Below are 19015 nucleotides of genomic sequence, written 5' to 3' on the forward strand. Positions count from 1 at the left end.
GGCAATTCACTAAAAAAGAAAAGAAAAGAAAGGAAAACACAGAAACACACAAACAGTGGTAAAGAATCCACCTTCCAATGCAGGGGACACGAGTTCGTTCCCTGGTCGGGGAACTAAGGTCCCACATGCCACAGGGCAACTAAGCCCAGGCGCCTCAACTAGAGAGAGAAAACCCAGATGCCACAACTAGAGAGAAGCCCGCGCACCACAACGAAAGATCCCACATGGCACAACTAAGACCCGACACAGCCAAAAATAAATAAATAAGAAACACACAAACATATTAATGGTCAATAAACATATTTTTAGGTTCAATGTAGTCATCAAAGAAATTTAAAATAAAACAATGCACTCTGTGTATGTGTCTATCAAACTGGCAGTTTTTCCTTTTGTGAAAAGTCCTAGTGTTTGGAAAAGAGAATATGTACAAATGCTGCTGGTGAGAGTGTTAAAAGGCATAGCCTTTCTGGAGAGGAGTAAGGCAGAGGTGTGGGGATTATACAAGCCTTGAACTGGTACATATGCTTTGACTCAGAAATTCCACTAGTAGACATTTATCCATTGAGAATGACGATGAATGTGGGCCAAGCTTCAGCTCTGGAATGTCCCTGTAGGAGGCAGTGGGCAGAGTGGCTAGACCTCGGTGCTGGAGCCTGGTTGCCTGGAGCAAGTGCCTCTCTGAGCCTCAGTTTCCACATCTGTAAAATGGAAAGTGTCATAAGGATGCCGAAACATTTGGACACATCAAATGCCTGACACATAATAAATACTCAGTAATTGGAAGCTTAGCGAGAATAATTTAATAGAAATGTAAAAGCACCCAGAAGATAAGTGGGCCACGGAGAGAAATGGAGGTTCACAGAGACGCTCCTAAACACATGAGAAGACTCTCCACCTCATCCCCAATAAGACATGCTCATTAAAATGATGCCAAGACAACATTTTTCACCCAGAAGATCTGGGAAATCCCAAGTCAGCTGACAGCCTGTGGGGAAATGGGCCACCTACACACAGATGAGGGGGCACCAGGTGAGACCACTCTGGTGGAGAGCACTCTCAAGACTGCTATTGAAATGACAAACACGCATGCTCTAAACCCTGAGATTTCACCTTGGGGGATTTACCCCCTTGCATGAAAAGTATGTAAAAGGTCGTTCACTATGGTGTTAGCTGTTAGTGCAAAAGATTAGAAGCAAAACCCCATCATCAATTAGATTCTGGTTAAATAGATTAAGGAGCCCATCCACAATCCTTCATCCCCAGTTGCAAATTCCCAAATATTATGACACCGAGAAGTCTTTCTAAGATTGTTTAATCTTCATGTATCCCAGTGAGTGTGAATATTCATCAGTTTATCTGCAGCAATTGACTATGAGATGCTGCCCCCAATCAGCTAGGCAGTGTATTAGTTAGCTATCGCCACATAACAAATGACCCCCAAAGTTAGCCACTGAAAACTATACATGTTTATTAGCTCAGAGTTTCTGTGGGTGAAGAATGTGGGAGCCGCTTAGCTGGGTGGATTCACAAAGCTCTCATAACAATGATACCCAAGGGGGTTGAGGAGCTGAGAGCCACTCCAGAATACCTGCATCTGCCCTGAGTCCTGAACATCCAGATTATAAACATCTTGCCCACTGGTCCGCTTCTAGTTGGACCACTTGCTTTCTGTTCCATTTCAGGGAAGTCCCCATGAAACATTTCCGTCTTAGGGATGGAGTTCAGGATCCCTGCACCACCAGCAGTGTCAACCTCAGCCCTACACACATTTACTGCTGCAACAAGGAGGTCTCTGTAGGGTCCTATAGTAGGAGGCCAGGCTGCCCTGGCCCTGAGCACAGCTCCATGCACCCATTGTTAAGGTGAACCCAAGGCTCCCATCACCACTATCTCCCTCACCAGTGTTGGGAACTGGTAGCCGTTGGGAGAGGCCCTATAGAGGCCTGGCAAGAAGAGATGGGACACAAATTCATATGCATGTCAGAGGATACCTCTGACACTCAGGCACACTCCGTGGCTCCCCATTGCCCTAGTTCACCATGAGCTTGGCCAACCTGGCCAAGTCAGGAGACAAGGTGCATACTGTTCCATCCAAGAACCCACACTCACAACCCTCTTGTATACCCCACACAGGCCCCCCGACCCTGGCAATTCACTGGCATGGGCCAAGAACCTGTGAGGTCCTCACCTGTTTCTGCCTGGTCCCATGGAAGCTCCGAGCAGCCATCCAGAGTGCAGGACATGTTGCTGGCACCAAGGGCATTTTTCAATTCTAAAATAAGAGATAGGGACTTCCCTGGTGGCGCAGTGGTTGAGAGTCTGCCTGCCAATGCAGGGTACACAGGTTCAAGCCCTGGTCTGGGAGGATCCCACATGCAGTGGAGCAGCTGGGCCCGTGTGCCTCAGCTGCTGAGCCTGCGCTCTAGAGCCCGCGTGCCACAACTACTGAAGCCCGCGCGCCTGGAGCCCATGCTCTGCAGCGGGAAAAGCCACCACAGTGAGGGGCCTGCACACTACAGCAAGGAGTGGCCCCTGCTCGCCACAACTAGGGAGGGCCTGCACGCAGCAACGAAGACCCAACGCAGCCAAAAATAAACAAATTTAAAAATAAAATAAAATAAAAAGATAAACCCCTGGACCCACCTGGATAAGCCCCAGAATCCCAGGGCTTCCATGTATTTTCCCAGAGAGGCCACAAGAGGGCAAAGGATGGAAGAAATGTCTCAACCAGGAACTCTAAACAAGTGGCTCACATGAGCCTCTCTACAAACTTGTGCCCATGGCAGACATTGCTAGCAGATCCCCACACCTTCACTGAGCCTGGATGCTACCTACCCCACCTTCCAGCACAATGCTTCAAGCAGACATCACAAATCAATTGAGGAGGGAAACACCCCACCCCCACCCTGCCTGCAGTACATGTACAACTGCTAGGAATGGAAACCTGTTTCTGAAAATTTTTTTCCAATTAGAGATTAGCCTTTTTCCATTTAAAATGTCCCCTATTCTAAAGGAACTCGGTTCTTTTCGTTTGGCCACCCACAGAACAAGGACACTTCTCACCCTTACTTCCTGGCTCCCAGAACACTGCTATCTCTGGGTCTCCCACCTCTCTGACTGCTCCTTCTGCATCCCTTCTTCCTCTTTGTGCCCTTCAAATCCAGGCTCTTTGGGACTCCTCTCCTTTCTCTCTACACCATCCCCAGGGTTGTGGTCCCTCCCATGCACCCAGTGACACCCCAGGCCGACAACAACCTCTGACTTCCGTCTCATCTTCAGGCCTGGGCTCCGTCCCCTTGGTTGCTGCCCCTGCTCGAGTCCATCCTTTGCCCCCCAGGACCAGGCCCTCAGCCTCCTCCCTGGCTTCCAGTCTAGCCACTGTTGCCCTCTTGCTCACACACCCTCCGTGGCTCCCTATTGCCTGCCACAAAATGTCTAAACTCCTCTGCCTGTCATTTAAGGCCCTGCACGTCTGCCCTGGCAGCCTGCAGCCTCCTCTCCTTCCTTCTGTGTCAGCTGTGACATTCCCTGAATAACCATTACACATTGCTCATTCCCCTGTTAGTACACGTCTCAGCAGTCATAGGCATTGGGTCAGGAAGGAACAGACAAGGCAGGAGGGAGAAGAGACAGTCAGGAGCCTCTTCCCAGCCCAGGAAATCCTAAGAGGCCTACCCCAAGTCCAAGTACTCTTGAGGCCTCAATGCCAGCCCAGAATAAAACATGGAGAGGTTGTTGAATGAGTAAATGTAAATGTCTATGCCCAGTTTTTAAATTTTGTCTCCCTTCTCTCATCCTAAGAACTCCTGCATATCCGTCACAACCCCACTCCAATGCCCCCTCCTTCAGGGAGCTTCCATCACTGCCCCTCTAGGCTCGCCCACCCCAGACCCCCTCTGTCCCAGTCCTGGCCCTTAGTCAAAGGACTAGTGTTCACAGGCAGTGAGAGGCGATGGGGACCCTGGTAGGGCTCAGTATACACAGCCAGTGGTCACCAGGCTCCCCTGAGCCGTAGGGGGTGGGGCTCACCTCGATTGATCCTCTGCAGCAGGACCCCCCGGATGACATCCTCATAAATACCCTCAATGGTCAGAGCAGGGCTGCCCACAGCAAGGACGTCCCCTTCAAACTCAGGCAGCTCCTGTAACCGAGGCAGGTGAGGGGCTGGGCTGGAGGGGTGGGCTACGTGTGACATGGGTTTGAGCCCCAGCTCTGTCACTGATTAGCTAGGAAAACCTGGGCCTCAGTTTCCTCATCTTTAAAATGGACTCCTTGACTCATTATTCCCTCGGGTTGTTGTGAGAATTGGTGAAACAAAGCACATCACACCTCAATGGAAATAGTACAGGTGTTTCTGCTGGGACCCCTCACAGCTACTTCCTGCCTGACCCCTGATGCAGACCCCTTCATGGTGCCCCTAAGCCTGGGTAGCAAGGCCCCTGTGACCTCTCCCCTCGTCTACTTCCTACCCCCTTGTTCGCTAAGCTCCAGCCACACTCGCCTCCTCTCTGTTTCTCCAACACACCAGGTACAGACCTACCTCAGGACCTTTGCACATGCTGTACCCTCTGCCTGGAATACCCTTCCCCAGGACATGGCTCATGCCTTTAGTTCACTGCTTCTCAAGCATCATCTTCTCAGAGAGAGGCCCCCTAACCACTCAGCACCCTCACCATACACACACATACACTCCCCCTCTGCCTCCTCCCTTCTCTGAAGCCTGTATCACCTGCTGCTATGTGATGCATGGGACCCCACGCCAGCTCTGCAGACACAGCATTGTCATGGGAGAAGCAGAGGGCATTGTGAGGTCCCAGAAGAGCCATCCGACCCAGCCCCTTGGCTCAGGGAACAAAAGTCTCTAATCATCAAGGTGGTTCTATGAGTCTTACAGAGAGATGCTTGGTTGTTCTATAGGACCCGTCCCCCGTCAGCTCACCGCTTTGCAGCTCAGCTCCAGCTGGCTCAACACAAAGGGCAAGAAGATGCAGAGCAGCCAGCCATGGATGAACCTCCTCCGCGCTGAGCCACTATCCGACTGGAATTTCTGCATGACACACACGGCAGCTGGTTTGACAACCACCTGGGCACCCAGGCCCACTGCCAGGCCCTCCCCGCAGACCTCACCTTCAGCACGCGCCCCCTGACTTTCTCCAGCTGCTGGGCAGCCTGGTCACAGTCCAGAGCCGTGGTCAGACACTGGTCGGCCAGCTGCAGGAAGGTGGCCACGGCGTCAGCCATGAGCTGTGGGAAGAGATGCTGGGATGAGCCCTGGGAATCCATGCTCTTTCTGGCCCTACGCCTGCTCGGTTGAACCCTTCTCAGCATCCAGCCTGCCCTGACCAACTACTTCCCTCCAACCTCCTTCTTGTCCCAAGAAACAGCACTCTCTTCCTCTTAGGACTTGGGGCTCATCCAATCAGTGCCAGGATGCCCAGCATGGGGAGCAGAGAGCCGTCCATAGTCCAGGCTCCTTGACTGAGCGCCCTTGTGCAGTATACAAACTGAACAACCGTGCCGGGCAGCACTGGGTCTTCTCAATCCCTGTCTCTTTCACTCACCATGTCCATTAGCAGGTCCCAACCCCTTGGCTTTCAAAACACACCCTGCGCCTCTCCACCAACCCATTCTGGTTCAGACCTCCTCCCTGCCTCCTCCACTTCTGCCCCCGACAGCCCCTGCTGAATCTGGCCTTGAATCTGGCCATGCCCCTCCCCTGCTCACACACCTGCTGTGACTCCCATTGCCCTTGGACAGAGCCCAGCCCCCTGAGCCCCATACTCAAGGCCCTGACCCATCTGCTCCCCCACCTCGCTGGCATATCTCCCACATCTTTGCCCTCCCTTGAAATCTACAAGCCAATGTCTCTAAATTGCTTCACTTTCCCCAAACGTGGACACGCTCTCACACCTCCCAGGGCTTATCCACACTGTTCCCTCCACCTAGGACATGCCCCCATTCCCATTCCTCCCCCAGCTGCCCCAGCCTGGCAGTCCTCTCCTCCTGGAAGCCTTCCCAACCCTGGAGATGGATCAGGTGCCTCCTCAGGGTTCCCGTAGCACCTTGTGTGTCCCCATCACAGCCCTGTCCATCACGTGTGACTACTGCCTGCCTGGTCATGAGCTCATGTCTGCGTGACACTGGGAGTCCAGCGAGGGAGGGCCAGGTCTGTCTGGGTCATCGTGGTCTCCCTGGCACACACTTGGCCCCTACTCATTGGAGGCTGCCACCCTTGCCTCGCTTCCTCCCAGCCTGCCACTCACCCTTACCTGCTGTGCGAGATCCTGGGCCCCAAACACCAGGCTCTGTGTTCCAAAGAAGCCAAATGGTGCTGCCAGCTGCCCCAGGCGCCCCCGGCTCCGCTCCGCCTCTCGGTAGCAGGTCTGCATCAGCTCTGGGTCCCATGGCATCTCCCCAAATGAGTAAACCTGTGTTCCCATAGCAGTCAGGTAAGAAAAATACCACCAGCCAATGGAAGAGCAAGGCTAAGGACCTCATAGACAGTTCATCGAAGGAGAAACACAAATGGAAACACATCCTGCCTCAGTTGTCACCAAAATAATGCATAATAAAAGTAACTGTGAGATATGGTGTGATGGACATAAAATGGTAAAACTTGAAACAAATGATAACATGTGGTGCTGGCATGGCTGAGGGGAAATGGGCACACTCAGCCCTTGTCCCACCTGATGTTCTCTTTGTGCTGGATCCTGGGGCTGCAGAAGTGCAATAATCCAAAGTGGTATTTGCCCTCAAACTGCTCACAGAAAAGTTGGGGGAGACAGACTGTAGACAAACAACTGTAGTGGTGTGTTAATACTTCTGTGAGGAGGGAAGCACGCGCAGCTGCAGATGCAGAAAGGACCAGGGAAAGCTCCTGGAGGAGGTGATTATGAAATGGAGATGTGAAGATTAATAAAGGGAAACCTCATTTAAAATAAAGTCATGGGAGTTCCCTGATGGTCTAGTGGCTAGGATTCGGCACTTTCACTGCTGTGGCCCAGGTTCAATCCCTGGCCAGGGAACTGAGATCCCACAAGTTGCGTGGCCAAATAAATAAATAAATAAATAAAAATGAAATCATTAAGTCCTGAAAGGGGTTGGGGGGGCTCTCCTGCACTGCCACTCCTTGCCCTCTGCAGACCCCAAACTGGAAGAAGGTTACTACTTTACCACTCCAGCAGGAGGAAGATTTTCTCCTTATGCAGTAACAGCCCCAACCAATGAGAAACTACCACCACTCAGCCAATGAGAAACTGTCACCACCCTGAACTCTCGCTTTCCTCCAAAGGACTTCAAAGCTGCTGCTCCCAATTTTCTCCTTCTTCTCTATAAAGTAATGTTCCTCCCCTTCGTTTGCCAGACTTGCCTCTGGTTTTGCCATAGCTTGCATGTCCTGAATTGCAATTCTCATGCTGCCCTCCCTTCCCAAAATGTTCTGCTGATAAAATAACTGGCTGTTTCATTTTAAAGGTCAACAGACACTTAACGAGTTGAAGGTTTCTTGGCACATAGTATGCTCTCATTTAATATCGGAAGAAAAGAGCTGACCTGCGTGGAGCAGAATTCTGTCCCAGGGAATGGGGTGGGCTGTGGCCAAACAAGGGAATGGGAGGAGGAACAATTTGTGGGGAGGGTGACTCCAGACTGATGTTACTAAAATGCTAATCTTGTCACCTTACTCCTTCCCCCCCCATGTTATAAACCGTGCCCCAGTGACCATAGCATAGTGGACCACCGTAAGTAAAATGCAGCCTAGAAGAAAGTTCAGAGATTTTTAAAAGAGAAGGTTTTCAAACAAGAAAGATTCAAGGTTCACGCAACTCTTCTATAAAGTTAACACACTGCCCATAGGCCCGATGAAACACGACTCACTGGCCCTCACCTCCTTCCGCAGCCGGGTGCTGGAGGGGCTCCCACGCAGGTGGCTGGACAGGCGGTCCATGCCCTGGGTTAGGAGGGTCTGCACCGCTGCGAGTTCGGCTTCCACGGTGCTCAGCAGCGTCTGCGTGACCCGGGGCAGCTGCGCATCCACCTTCCTGCGCAGGCACGACTCGAGGGGACCCTGGACGTTGGCTGCGAGTGGAAGACACTGGCCTGGATCTCCTCCTCAAGGTGCTCCGCAAATTGGGGGGTGGGGGGCACGGAGTGAGGCCATGGGCTCAACAGGGTGAGGTAGACAGGAGCGCTGACTCTGAGCACCCTCCTCTACCCCATTATACAGAATAGAAAACCGAGGCCAAGTGCGGTGGGGATCGGCTCAAAGTTGCACACAGAGGCAGAGTTAGGATTCCAGCTCTGTTCTCTTTGTTACTGAGCTGAGTGAGAGCTATCTCCGCCGTCTGACTGGACAACCCACAACCGGAGTCAGGCCTGCCACTGCCAACGCCTCTGCCCCTCTCGGTCCCCGGGCTCCCCAGCTCCATCCCTGGCCTTCCCGCCTCCCAAGCACCCGCCCTCCCTCTTGACTCCGTCTTGAGATCTAGTCTCACCACCAAAGCATCAAGGCCTCGCCCATTTTCCCACTTAGGCTCCACCCTTTTCTTTTCCGGCCCTGCCTCCACCGGGTCCCAGACCTTGGGCCCCTTCCCTTACACCCAAGCTGTTCCCCTTCTTCCTCTCAGGCTCCCGGCCCCGCCCCTCACATCCAGGCCACGCCCCCGGACCTCACCCTGCAGCCTCCCTAACACGCGCTCCCGCAACTTCAGCATCTGATCTACGTCTGGGCGGATAGTCTTCTCCAGGGCGGCGAGCAACTCCTCCTTTTCGGGCTGGAAGGCGCGGAGCCCAGCGGAGGCCCCGGCCAGGACTGCAGCGTGGACGGCGTCCAGTAGCTGCCCAGATCAGCCGAGGGGACCCCACACGGGCCAGGGGCGCGGTAGAGAGACGAGATGGGGCGAGGGTAGGAGGACAGAGAGAAGACAGACGCACAGAGATGGGCGGAGAGGTTGGGCGACAGTCGCAGGGAGGGCGAAGCTGAGCACCCAGGTCCGGCTCCTATCCCCATCCGCGGCCTCCCGCGTGTCCCTGCCCCACCTCCTCGACCCCATGCGTACCTTGGCCCAGGCCCAGGCCCGGGCGCGGCCGGCCCCCCGCAGGCCGGGCAGGGTCTGGGCTCGCAGCGCAGGCAGCAGCTCCCGCATCAGTACCGCAGTCAGCACCTGCGGGGGAGGTGACCATGGGTGCTTCGGTAGGCCGAGAAGGGGTCCGGGGGATCCCGGGTGCGGCCTTGCGCGGCACTGACCTCGGCGTCCGAGCCTAGGGTCACGTCGTCTTTGCCAAAGTGGCCTTGCTGCTGCCGGTAGAGCCGTATGGCGTCCAGGAAAGCACGGGCGGCTGGGGCTTGACTTCGCTGCAGGACTGAGGGGCGGCTCGTCAGTGCCCGCGCACCCCTCCCCTGCTCTCAGGCTGCCTGGCTCCCCGTCGCCTGAGAAGGAAGCCCTCCGCCTCCTCGCCAGGTCCCAAACAGCCAAGTCTCACCCACTTCCAGACCTTTGCGCAAAGAAGTGCCCTCCGCCCGGAACACGCTCCACTAAGATTATCACCAGCCCGTGAGGGGCCTGTATACCATTTTGGAAAAGGCATCCCCTGCGGGCAGTCACAGCCCAGATCCCACTGCGGTCTCCAGTTGCCTCTCCAGTTAGGTACGCTTGCTCAGTCAACAACCTGCCCAGATGTGTCCGTCCTAATTCCTCTTCTTCACCTGGCTGGCCCCTCATCTTTTTTAGACCCCAGTTTGGACATCCCCTCCCTGATCCCCCAGGCTAAGCTCCCATGGGGCTGTGCCCTCATTACAGCCCTGGCCATGCATAACTGCCTGTTTCCCCTCTGTCATCCCCCACGATCCATTTGATAAATAAGGAAACTGAGGCTTGGAGAGGATCCCACAGCCAGCAGGAGCAGAACCTTCCGACTCCAGACTCTGTGCTCCACCACCGCCTGCCCTTTCCCAGGACCCACCTGTGCCTCGAAGCCGGATGCCGCCCTGCAGGGCTAGCCTCCAGGCACGCTGCGCCTCCACCGTGGCTGCAGAGAAACAGAGGTGCCGGCGGAAGGGGTGCTGCAGGAACAGGGGGAAACTAACAGGCATTTCCAAGAGGGGGTCAGGCTCTTCCTGTGTATGGTGTCCTGAAAGCAGAGGAGGTCGCATCTTCGTTCATTCATTCACTCTAAAATCATTCATTCACTAGGAGACAATAACCATGAAATGTGTAGAGAACCCTTACTTCAGCTCAGTCCCAGGAGGAGGTGTGCCCAGGGCAGACATCAGCAATCCATCCCAGCACTGTTTCCCAGCCTCAGCAACATGCTTAACACAGCAGCCCTAGGCAGCCACCAACAATCTCTCCTAGTTGGCATGTGGTCTGAGCCCTGCTTGCTGTGGGGTGCTGGAGTCGGCTAGGCCCAGGTTCAAACCTGGCCAGACCATTTTCTAGCTCTTTGCACAGATTTTCATCTCCCTGAAAAACCTCAGTTTTCCTACCTGTAAAATGGGCTAAAAAGTGATACCAATGACCTAGAACTGTTGGGAGGACAAAAATGAGTGAATTTATTTTGATGAATTAAATTGGAGTCTCCCAAATCCTCAGTGTTTTGTTCAGGTTTCCAGAGGGATACATACAGACTGCAGTAAAATGCAATAATGCAGAAAGGGCTTCCCTGGTGGTGCAGTGGTTAAGAATCCGCCTGCCAATGCAGGGGACACAGGTCCGAGCTCTGGTCTGGGAAGATCCCACATGCCGCGGAGCAACAAAGCCTGTGCGCCACAACTACTGAGCCTGCGCTCTAGAGCCTGCAAGCCACAACTACTAAGCCCACGTGCCACAATTACTGAAGCTCGCGCGCCTAGAGCCCCACACATCACAACGAAGAGCAGACCCCACTCGCCGCAACTAGAGAAAGCCCGCACGAAGCAACGAAGCCCCAATGCAGCCAAAAATAAATTTAAAAATAATAATAATAATGCAGAAAAAGGGTGGACATCCCTTGTCATCCAGCCCTTCGATCGCAGCCCCCAGAGATGATAATAGCTGTTAACAGTTTGGGGGACATTATTCCAGATTTTAAAATCTGCACAAAGCTGTATGGAGTGCTTTTTTTTTTTTAACAATGTGGAGTTTTCTGGTTTATAACTGGCCTTTTGGCTCCTGCATATGTCTGGGACACCTTCAGAGGCTGCACAGCTTTCCTTCCTAAGGGTCAGGCTGTAATTTATTTAATCAACCCCAAAGGATGCGTATTTGGGTGGATTCCCATGTTTTCGACATCAACATTTCTGCAGACTGTTCTTGTTGCTACATCTTCGCATGATTAAACAGCAGGATAGCTCTGTAGTGAAGCAAAAGGCGTAATTCTGGCTCTATCCCTTACTAACTGTGTGACAGTCCTTAGCCTCAGTGTCCCCCTCTGGAAAATGGGGTGGTTACTGATGGGGCTGCCTCCTGGGCAGATTCAATGAGATGATGCAGGCCCTCATCAGATGCATGCCAGCCCACTTATGCTGCTCCTTGCCTATTCAGAGAGAGAAGGAGGAGGAGGAGGAGGGAAGGAAGGAGAACCATCTTGGAAACACTGGACTGACCAATTACACGCTGTAACAAGTCTGTGCAATTTTCCTGCCCACCACTGCCCATCTCCCCACATGCTTGCTGACACCATATTTTATCGTTTTTACGCTTTGCTGCTTTGATTCTGGTCCAGTGACCTAACTCCTTCACCCTGACAAGAATGGGTGTTTCTCTTTCTAGAGTGAGGCTGCTCACCCAGAGGCAATGCCGCCTCCAGGGACACTTGGCAATGTCTGGAGATACACTTGGTTGTCGCTCTTGGGATGCAGAGTGCTACTGGCATCTGGTGGGTGGAGGCGAGGGCTACTGTTCAGCATCCTGTGAAGCACATGGTGGCCCCCACTGCAAAGAATGATCTGGCCCCAGTGTCAGCAGTGCTGAAGTAGAGAAACCTGCTCTTGGGGTCCCTGGGAGCCTTACCTGAGGATTCTGGGCAGAGAGTGTCCAACAGGTGGAGATATTCACTCTGGGAAGTCAGGACTGTGTACCCTGTCAGGACTGTGGAGCCCAGGGGACGGTCCCCATTTTCATATTCCTGCAAAAGGCATCCAAAGAACCGTCTTGGGACAGGTCTAAACTGTGGCTTCCATATCCCAGTGTGGGATCAGGGGAAGGTTTTGGGTTAACTGGGGAAATCCTCCACCTTACCTCCCTGCCTCCACCCTCCCTCCTTCTGTCCACCCCTCCCTCCACCCCTCCCTCAATCCCCCCCTCCTTCCCTTCCCTGTAGTAGAGCACCCAGCACCTGCTGTGTGCTAGGCCAGTCCCAAGTGCTATATGAGGACTAACCCATTGAATCCTTACAGCCCCATGTGGCGTAGACCATCATCATCCCATTTCACAGAGGCGAAAACTGAGTCCCAGGGAGACAAGTGACCTGCCTGAATTCCCCAGCTGGAAAGCAGGGCACAGGTGGCATGTGCAAAGGCCTTGCATGGTTTCAACCTCAGCTCTGCTGATGACCATGAGTGAGTCCCTACCCCTGGGCCTCAGTTTATCCACCTGGCACAGCAGGAGATGGTCGGCCACCCAGGGCCAAGCTTACAGGTTGGCCCTACTTGATGATTGAAGAAAGGAGGGGGGCTATGCTGGGAACTGGACCCCAAACCCATACTGGGGAGGGTGGGATGGAGACGCCAGAGGTAGATGGGCTGCAGGCCACTCACTCACCTCCCTGTGACTGAACCACTCCAGGCGGCCGTCCCCACGCAGGACACAGAAGATTGGCTGCCACTGAGGTGGGTGGCCCTGCAGCTGGGTCAGGGGCCCTCGGTGCTCCCGGACTTGGGGCAGCTTCTGTGGGAGGAGGGGCGGGCGGATGTCAAGAACATGGGCCAGTGTCCCGGTGTCCAGACCACCTGGACAGCTCCTCCTGTGTCCCGGGTGCCACCAAGTACAGTAAGTCCCCTACATACGAATGAGTTCCGTTCCGAGAGCGAGTTTGTAAGTCCAATTTGTTCGTAAGTCCAACAAAGTTTGCCTAGGTATCCAACTAACACCATCGGCTCTATAGTACTGTACTGTAGTAGGTTTACAATACTTTTCACACAAATAATACATAAAAAACAAACACAAAAAAATAAATAAAACATTTTTAATCTTACAGTACAGTCCCTTGGAAAGTACAGTAGTACAGTACAACAGCTGGCATACAGGGCTGGCATCGAGTGAACAGGCAAGAAGAGTGACTGACTGGAGGAGGGAGAGGAGGTGGGAGATGGTAGAGCTGAAGGATCATCAGCAATAGGAGACGGAGGGCAAACTGCAATTTGACTCACACCTGACGCTGATGGAACGCACATTCACGTCTTTGAAAGTTCGCAACTTGAAGTTTCATATGTAGGGGACTTACTGTACAGGTGCTTGGGCGCTGCTGGTGTGGTGTTATATTCTTTATCAAGCACGCTCACAGCCTGCACTTCCAAATATGAACTGAGGCAGACACTTTTGTTATCTCCAATTTACTTGCAAGCGGACCCTTCCCCAGTTGAGTCTCAGATTAGACCCCAGCCCTGGCCAACGTCTTGATTGCAGCCTGTGAGAGACCCTGAAAGAAAGGACCCAGCAAAGCCCCATCTAGATTTCTGATCCACAGTAACTGAGATGACAAACATGTGTTGTTTGAAGCAGTGATTTGGTGGTGTATTTTTACACAGCATAGCGAACTGATACAGGTGGGATTGCTAGGTCGTGGAGCAGGTGTAGTTTAACCTTATGAGAAATGGCCAGGCCTCTGCCCACAGACCCCTCCCTCAGGCAGGATGGGACATCACCTTGTTTCGTTGTCCCTCTTCTCACCACCTGGCCACCTGAATTGTGTGCGTTTGTTTCACTAATGGTCCCAGAGTAGCTCCTGCTACACAGCTGGTGCTCGGTAAATATCTGATGACTAAATGAACAGCATTTGTGATGTTTTGATTCTTCAGCAGGTAGTGGGAACTCAGAGGTTTATTAAATAATTCTCCATCTCTCTTCCTAGGTCTGAGATTTTTCATAGTAATAGTGTTAAAATGTTATAATAGAAATGATATATACATAATGCAAATAGATAAAACAAGTATTAAAGAAAATGTTTCAACTGAAGCGAGGGGAAATCCCTCCACGCTGCTTGAACCCCACCGTCAGCTGTGCCCTGACCCAGGGGGTTGGGACCAGCAGGAGGCAGAAGGTGCAGGTGGGGGTGATGCCCAGGCCCCATGATGCCCCAAGCAGGACAGGGGGAGTCCCAGGTGGCAGGGGGCTCTGTCCATAGTGCCACAGAGCCCCCACCCCAGGGCAGGCACAGCTGGGAGAAAGGGGTGTCCAAGAGAGGAAATCTCAGAGCCCTGATCGGGACAGGGGACCCAGTATCCCTTGTAAGGAGTATGGGCTCTGGGTTCAAATCTCGCCTCTGCATCTTGCTGGCAGTGTGACTTCAGTCAGGTCGCTTCACCTCTCTGTGCCTTGGTTTCCTCATTGGTCAAAGACCCATCCCCTGAGCTGGTGAGAACTAAGTTGTACAGGGCACATGGAGATCCTGGACACCATCTGCCAGCTCAGGAGACCTTTGGAGCTGGGGCTGGGCAGCTCCAAGCTCTTTTGTTCCATCGATAAGCCCTTCCTGAGCCCCTACTAAGTGCAGGCACCATGTGGGCACAAGGGGTCAGGGGGAAGGGGAAATAAGGCTTGGACCCTGTCCTCACAAAGCAGACAAATGGAGGTGGCAGACGTGTGAGCCCGGGCTGCGTCGGAGAAGCAGACAGACAGGGTTTCCAGAGGAGGTGCCCGACTCAGGTGGGGGTAATAGTAGTCAAGGAAGGCTTCTTGGAAGAAGTAGCAGACGAAGTATGGGATAGAATGGGGAGGGTGGCACATGCAAAGGCTTGGGCGTCCAGTGGGCATGCTGTGCCCTTGGGTGATGCACTCAGCCAGGCCACACCTCTTTCAACTTCAGGGCTTTTGCATTGCCTGTGCCCTCTGCCTAGAATGCCCTTCCCACTCTGGGCTTCAAGTCTGGCTCCTTCTCATCCTTTACGTCTCAGCTCAGAAGGACCTTCCTACACCCCAGCTTCCAGCCCCCAACACCGCCCTTCATTTTGTCTTCCTAGCACCTATCAGAAGTTATCCTGCATCATGATATGTTAACTTGACAACAAACTGGTCATTTTCCCCAATTAGACTGTGAGCCCTGGAGGGCAAAGCGGAATCTGTCTCAGTCACTACTGTGTCCCCAGCATCCAGCCAGGGGTGTGGCACGCAGTAGATGCACAGTGAATGTTTGCTCAAAGAATGAACTTTGGGGACGTCCCTGGTGTCCAGTAGTTAAGACTCCACGCTTCCACTGCAGGGGGTGTGGATTCGATCCCTGATCAGGGAACTAAGATCCCGCATGCCACGCAGCATTGCCAAAAAAAAAAAAAAAAAAAAGAATGAATTAAAAAAATTTTTTTTAAGCATTTATTATTATTTTATATATTATATATTTATTTATTTATTTGGTTGCACCAGGTCTTAGTTGTGGCAGGCGGGCTCCTTAGTTGCAGCATGCATGTGAGATCTAGTTCCCTGACCAGGGATCGAACCTGGGCCCCCTGCATTGGGAGCTCGGAGTCTTAACCCCTGCACCACCAGGGAAGTCCCAGAATGAATTTTTAATAGTCACGCCAGGTCGTGGCACCAGCAAGGACAAAGGTGTGAGGAGGGACCCTCAAACGAACGAATGAACGGCCTCCCCAGCCTCGCCCACTCAGCACCCCCTCCCCCTTTGCGGCACCCACTTTGCTGTGCAGCAGCTGGCATCCGGCTGGTTCCTGGGGGCCCAGCTCTCGGGAGATCTGCCACAGGACCGAGGCTGCCAGCTGCCCGCGGTAGCAGGGCAGGAAGTTCCTCAGCAAGGTGTCTACCTGGCCTGCAGGGACAAGAAGATGGTAACGTGGCTGAATCAGGTCCCCCCCAGCCTGCCGGAGGTGGGGGCAGAACAGGCAGAAAAGCCACTTACGGATTCCTATCCGCACCCCAAAGTTGCCCCAGAAGACATGCTCCAATTCCATTCACCCTTAACCCTCCATTGCCTGTTTTTATCCACATGGGGGTTGGTGGGGGGCGGGGGAGTTAAAGGATTCCGGCTTAATTTATAAACAATGTACAACACACCTTAAATGTATAAAGCATAGAAATGAATGAGTTTGATACATGTACACACCCATGACACCATCACTGTGACCCAGATAAAGAACAGATCAACTGTACCTGAAAGTTTCCTTGTGCCCCTTACTGGGGGAGATTTTCAAAATCTTTTAAAAACCTCACCCAGCACAAGGGAACTTTCTGGGGTGATAGAAGTATTCTGTATCCTGATCTAGGAGGTGATTACACAAGTGTTAAAGTTCTTTAAGCTGTTCCCTAATATGTGTGCACTTGACTGTGTGTAAAACACATCTATCTTGGTGCCTGGAATGTGGATCCGATGACTGGAGCTTCAGCAGCCATTCTGAGTCATGAGGTGACCTCAGGCACAGAAGCCACGCATGTTAGAACCATGATATGGAAGGGGTTGGGTTGTCTGACTTTTATCAGGCTGCCTGCCACTGTTCCCCTCTATAGGAGAGAGAAACAAATCTTCATCTCGTTTAAGCCACTACAGAAAAAAAAATTCCAACACTTTGCAGAGTAGCTTATTGAATCCATTCATGTAATGACAACTTGGCCTTGTTTCTTCGTCTAGATCATGAGCCCCCCCTCCATATCACCAGTGCCCAGCACACCGTAAGTGCTCAACTGTGTGTGTGGAGGATGGAGGACACTGGCCCTTACTTGTCTCAAATCAAGAACTGTGACTTAGTCCCTGGGGTCCACACTGAGTGGCCTGTTGGTCCTTGCCCACCTGGGAGGATCATCCCACAAGATCTGGCTAGGCTTGGGGCACTTCCCACCTGGCTCTATGCCCTCCACCCCAAACCCATGCCCTGAGTAGGGTTACCAGATTTACCAAATAAAAGTATATGACACCAATTAAATTTGAATTTCAGGTAAATAAGGAATACATTTTTAGCATAAGTATGCCCTCATGCAAAATTTGGCACATACTTATACTAAAAAAAGTATTCATTGCCTCTCTAGAATTCACATTAATAGGGCATCCTGTGTACCTGACAACCCAGCCCTAAACCCCACCCGCCAAAATCTGGCTCCTTCCCACTCCACTCACCCCTCAGGTGCTGTTGCTGTCGCTTGTCCAAGGGGCTCGAGGGCCGCCCACCCATCCTGCTACTGTGTCCTGGGCTCCCCTGAGAGTGAAGCAAACACCCACCCCTCCTCCCCACAACCCCCCAGGTTCCTCAGCTCAGGGGCACCCTGGGAGCAAGGTGACCTGAGGGGCCTGGACACTGCGGAGACCAATGCCTGGGGTCAGAAGCCAGAGCGTGGTCCTGGTGAGGTGTGGGATGCCTGCTCCCTGCCCTGCCCCGCCCCCTGCCCCGCCCCACCCTGCACCTGTGTCCTCCCAGTTCCCCTGTGGCCAAGTTCCCTAGAACTGGTGGTTTCTGTAGGGGCTGCCCCGGGTTGGGGGCGGGGTGGTGGGAGACAAAAGTCCTAGCTGGCCTTGGAGGACGGATGCAGGGCAGGTATCTGGCAGGACCTGAGAGCAGCTGTTGGTGTGGGGTGGCAGGGAAGGGGGGCTGGGCAGAGATGGGGCAGCTAAATCCTGTACCTATCCCTTGCCGGGTGACTCCGGATCCCAAGAGGATCCAGCCCAGGCCCAGCACCAGGCTGGGAAGACAGAAGTGGACTGACACGCCGGGCCCCTGGGGTCAGTGCTGGGGTAGGGGGAGCGGGTGGGAGCCACTGCTGTGCCGTGGACTCGTGGGCTGCTTCCCTTCGGTTCCTGCTTCGCCAGTCCATTCTCTATCGGCGCAGAAAGCCCTGGACTGGATCGGATTAGCTGGGTCTTCCCACTAGTGGCACCTGCTGTTGCCCAAGCACGGCCAGGCCGCTTTCCTTCCAACCCTCTGCTCTGCTTTTCTCAATCTGTTTCCGCTCAGCCCCGTCCCACTTCCTCACTCTCACATCTGAGTGATCAAACCAGACAAGACGTTGAAGGAAACTTCACTTTCTGTGGTTTCGGCTTTAAGGTTTCAATTCCCACGTGCCTCGCCCACCAGCCTCCCCTGGTCCCTGGAGCCGGGCAGAGCTGATGGGTGGGCCATGAGCAGACGCACTCTGGGCAAATGCTGCAGTCCTGACACAAAGAAGCAGCACCTCGGCGCATTCAAGGCTCTGAGCAGGACTGCAGCATGGCCAGGTGCAGAGGTCACGACTGGCCCTGGGTGTGCAATGGGAGCTCGGCCAAGTGAGTGGGCAGGGGATTGAACTGTGTCCCCCAAAAGGATATGTCCACAGGCCACTATCAAAAAAACAGAAAACAAGTGTTAGCGAGGATGAGGAGGAATTGGAACCCTTGAGCACTGTTGATGGGAATGTAAAATGATACAACTGCTGTGGAAAACAGTATGGAGGCTCCTCCAAAAATTAAAAATAGAACTACCATATGCGTTATGACCCAGCAATTCCACTTCTGGACGTATATCCAAAAGAACTGAAAGTAGGCTCTCGAAGAGATATTCATCCACCTGTGTTCACAGCAGCATTATTTACAATAGCTAAAACACAGAAGCAACCCAAGTGTCCACTGACCGGTGAATGGATAAGTAACATGTGGTATATCATATCTTAAAGAGGAAGGAAGTTCACACACGCTACAACATGGATGAACCTTGAGGACGTTATGCAGAGTGAAATAAGCCCGTCACAAAAAGGCAAATACTTTATGATCCCAATTACATGAGGCACTTAATAGCAGTGAAAATCATAGAGACAGAAAATAGTATGGTGGTTGCCAGGGCCGGGGAGAGGGGAGAATGGGGAGTTAGTGTTTAATAAGTACACAGTTTCAGATTTATAAGATGAAAAGA

At 52.9% G+C, this 19015-nt stretch overlaps 1 protein-coding gene across 2 annotated transcripts; it reads right to left on the reverse strand.

Moving 5' to 3' along the window:
* Nucleotides 1–224: 224 nt before the first annotated feature.
* On the reverse strand, nucleotides 225–17101 carry NIBAN3 (niban apoptosis regulator 3). 2 transcript variants are annotated; one of them, XM_007198557.3, is made up of 14 exons: nucleotides 15824–17101; nucleotides 12738–12863; nucleotides 11988–12102; nucleotides 9961–10128; nucleotides 9245–9360; nucleotides 9057–9161; nucleotides 8672–8834; nucleotides 7886–8076; nucleotides 6270–6428; nucleotides 5128–5244; nucleotides 4940–5047; nucleotides 4030–4141; nucleotides 2189–2272; nucleotides 225–698 (listed from the first exon to the last, which is right to left on the reverse strand). In XM_007198557.3, exons 1-14 carry the CDS (start codon nucleotides 16094–16096, stop codon nucleotides 634–636), a joined length of 1902 nt encoding a protein of 633 aa, XP_007198619.2. In that variant the 5' UTR covers nucleotides 16097–17101; the 3' UTR covers nucleotides 225–633. The 2 variants fall into 2 exon arrangements, with proteins under 2 accessions (XP_007198619.2, XP_057396557.1); XM_057540574.1 differs by having other exon boundaries at nucleotides 2189–2323.
* Between the last annotated feature and the right edge of the window lie 1914 nt (nucleotides 17102–19015).

The sequence above is a fragment of the Balaenoptera acutorostrata genome, chromosome 2, assembly GCF_949987535.1.
Source record: "Balaenoptera acutorostrata chromosome 2, mBalAcu1.1, whole genome shotgun sequence".
Lineage (NCBI taxonomy): Eukaryota > Metazoa > Chordata > Mammalia > Artiodactyla > Balaenopteridae > Balaenoptera > Balaenoptera acutorostrata.

Excerpts from the sequence above, each read along its gene's own strand:
- NIBAN3 (XM_057540574.1), bottom strand. The coding sequence starts at position 16,096 with ATGGAATTGGAGCATGTCTTCTGGGGCAACTTTGGGGTGCGGATAGGA. Across the intron at positions 9,162-9,244 it reads CCCTAGGCTCGGACGCCGAG|GTGCTGACTGCGGTACTGAT; the intron begins GTCAGTGCCGCG and ends CCTCCCCCGCAG. Across the intron at positions 4,142-4,939 it reads TGGAGCTGAGCTGCAAAGCG|GAGCTGCCTGAGTTTGAAGG; the intron begins GTGAGCTGACGG and ends CCTCGGTTACAG.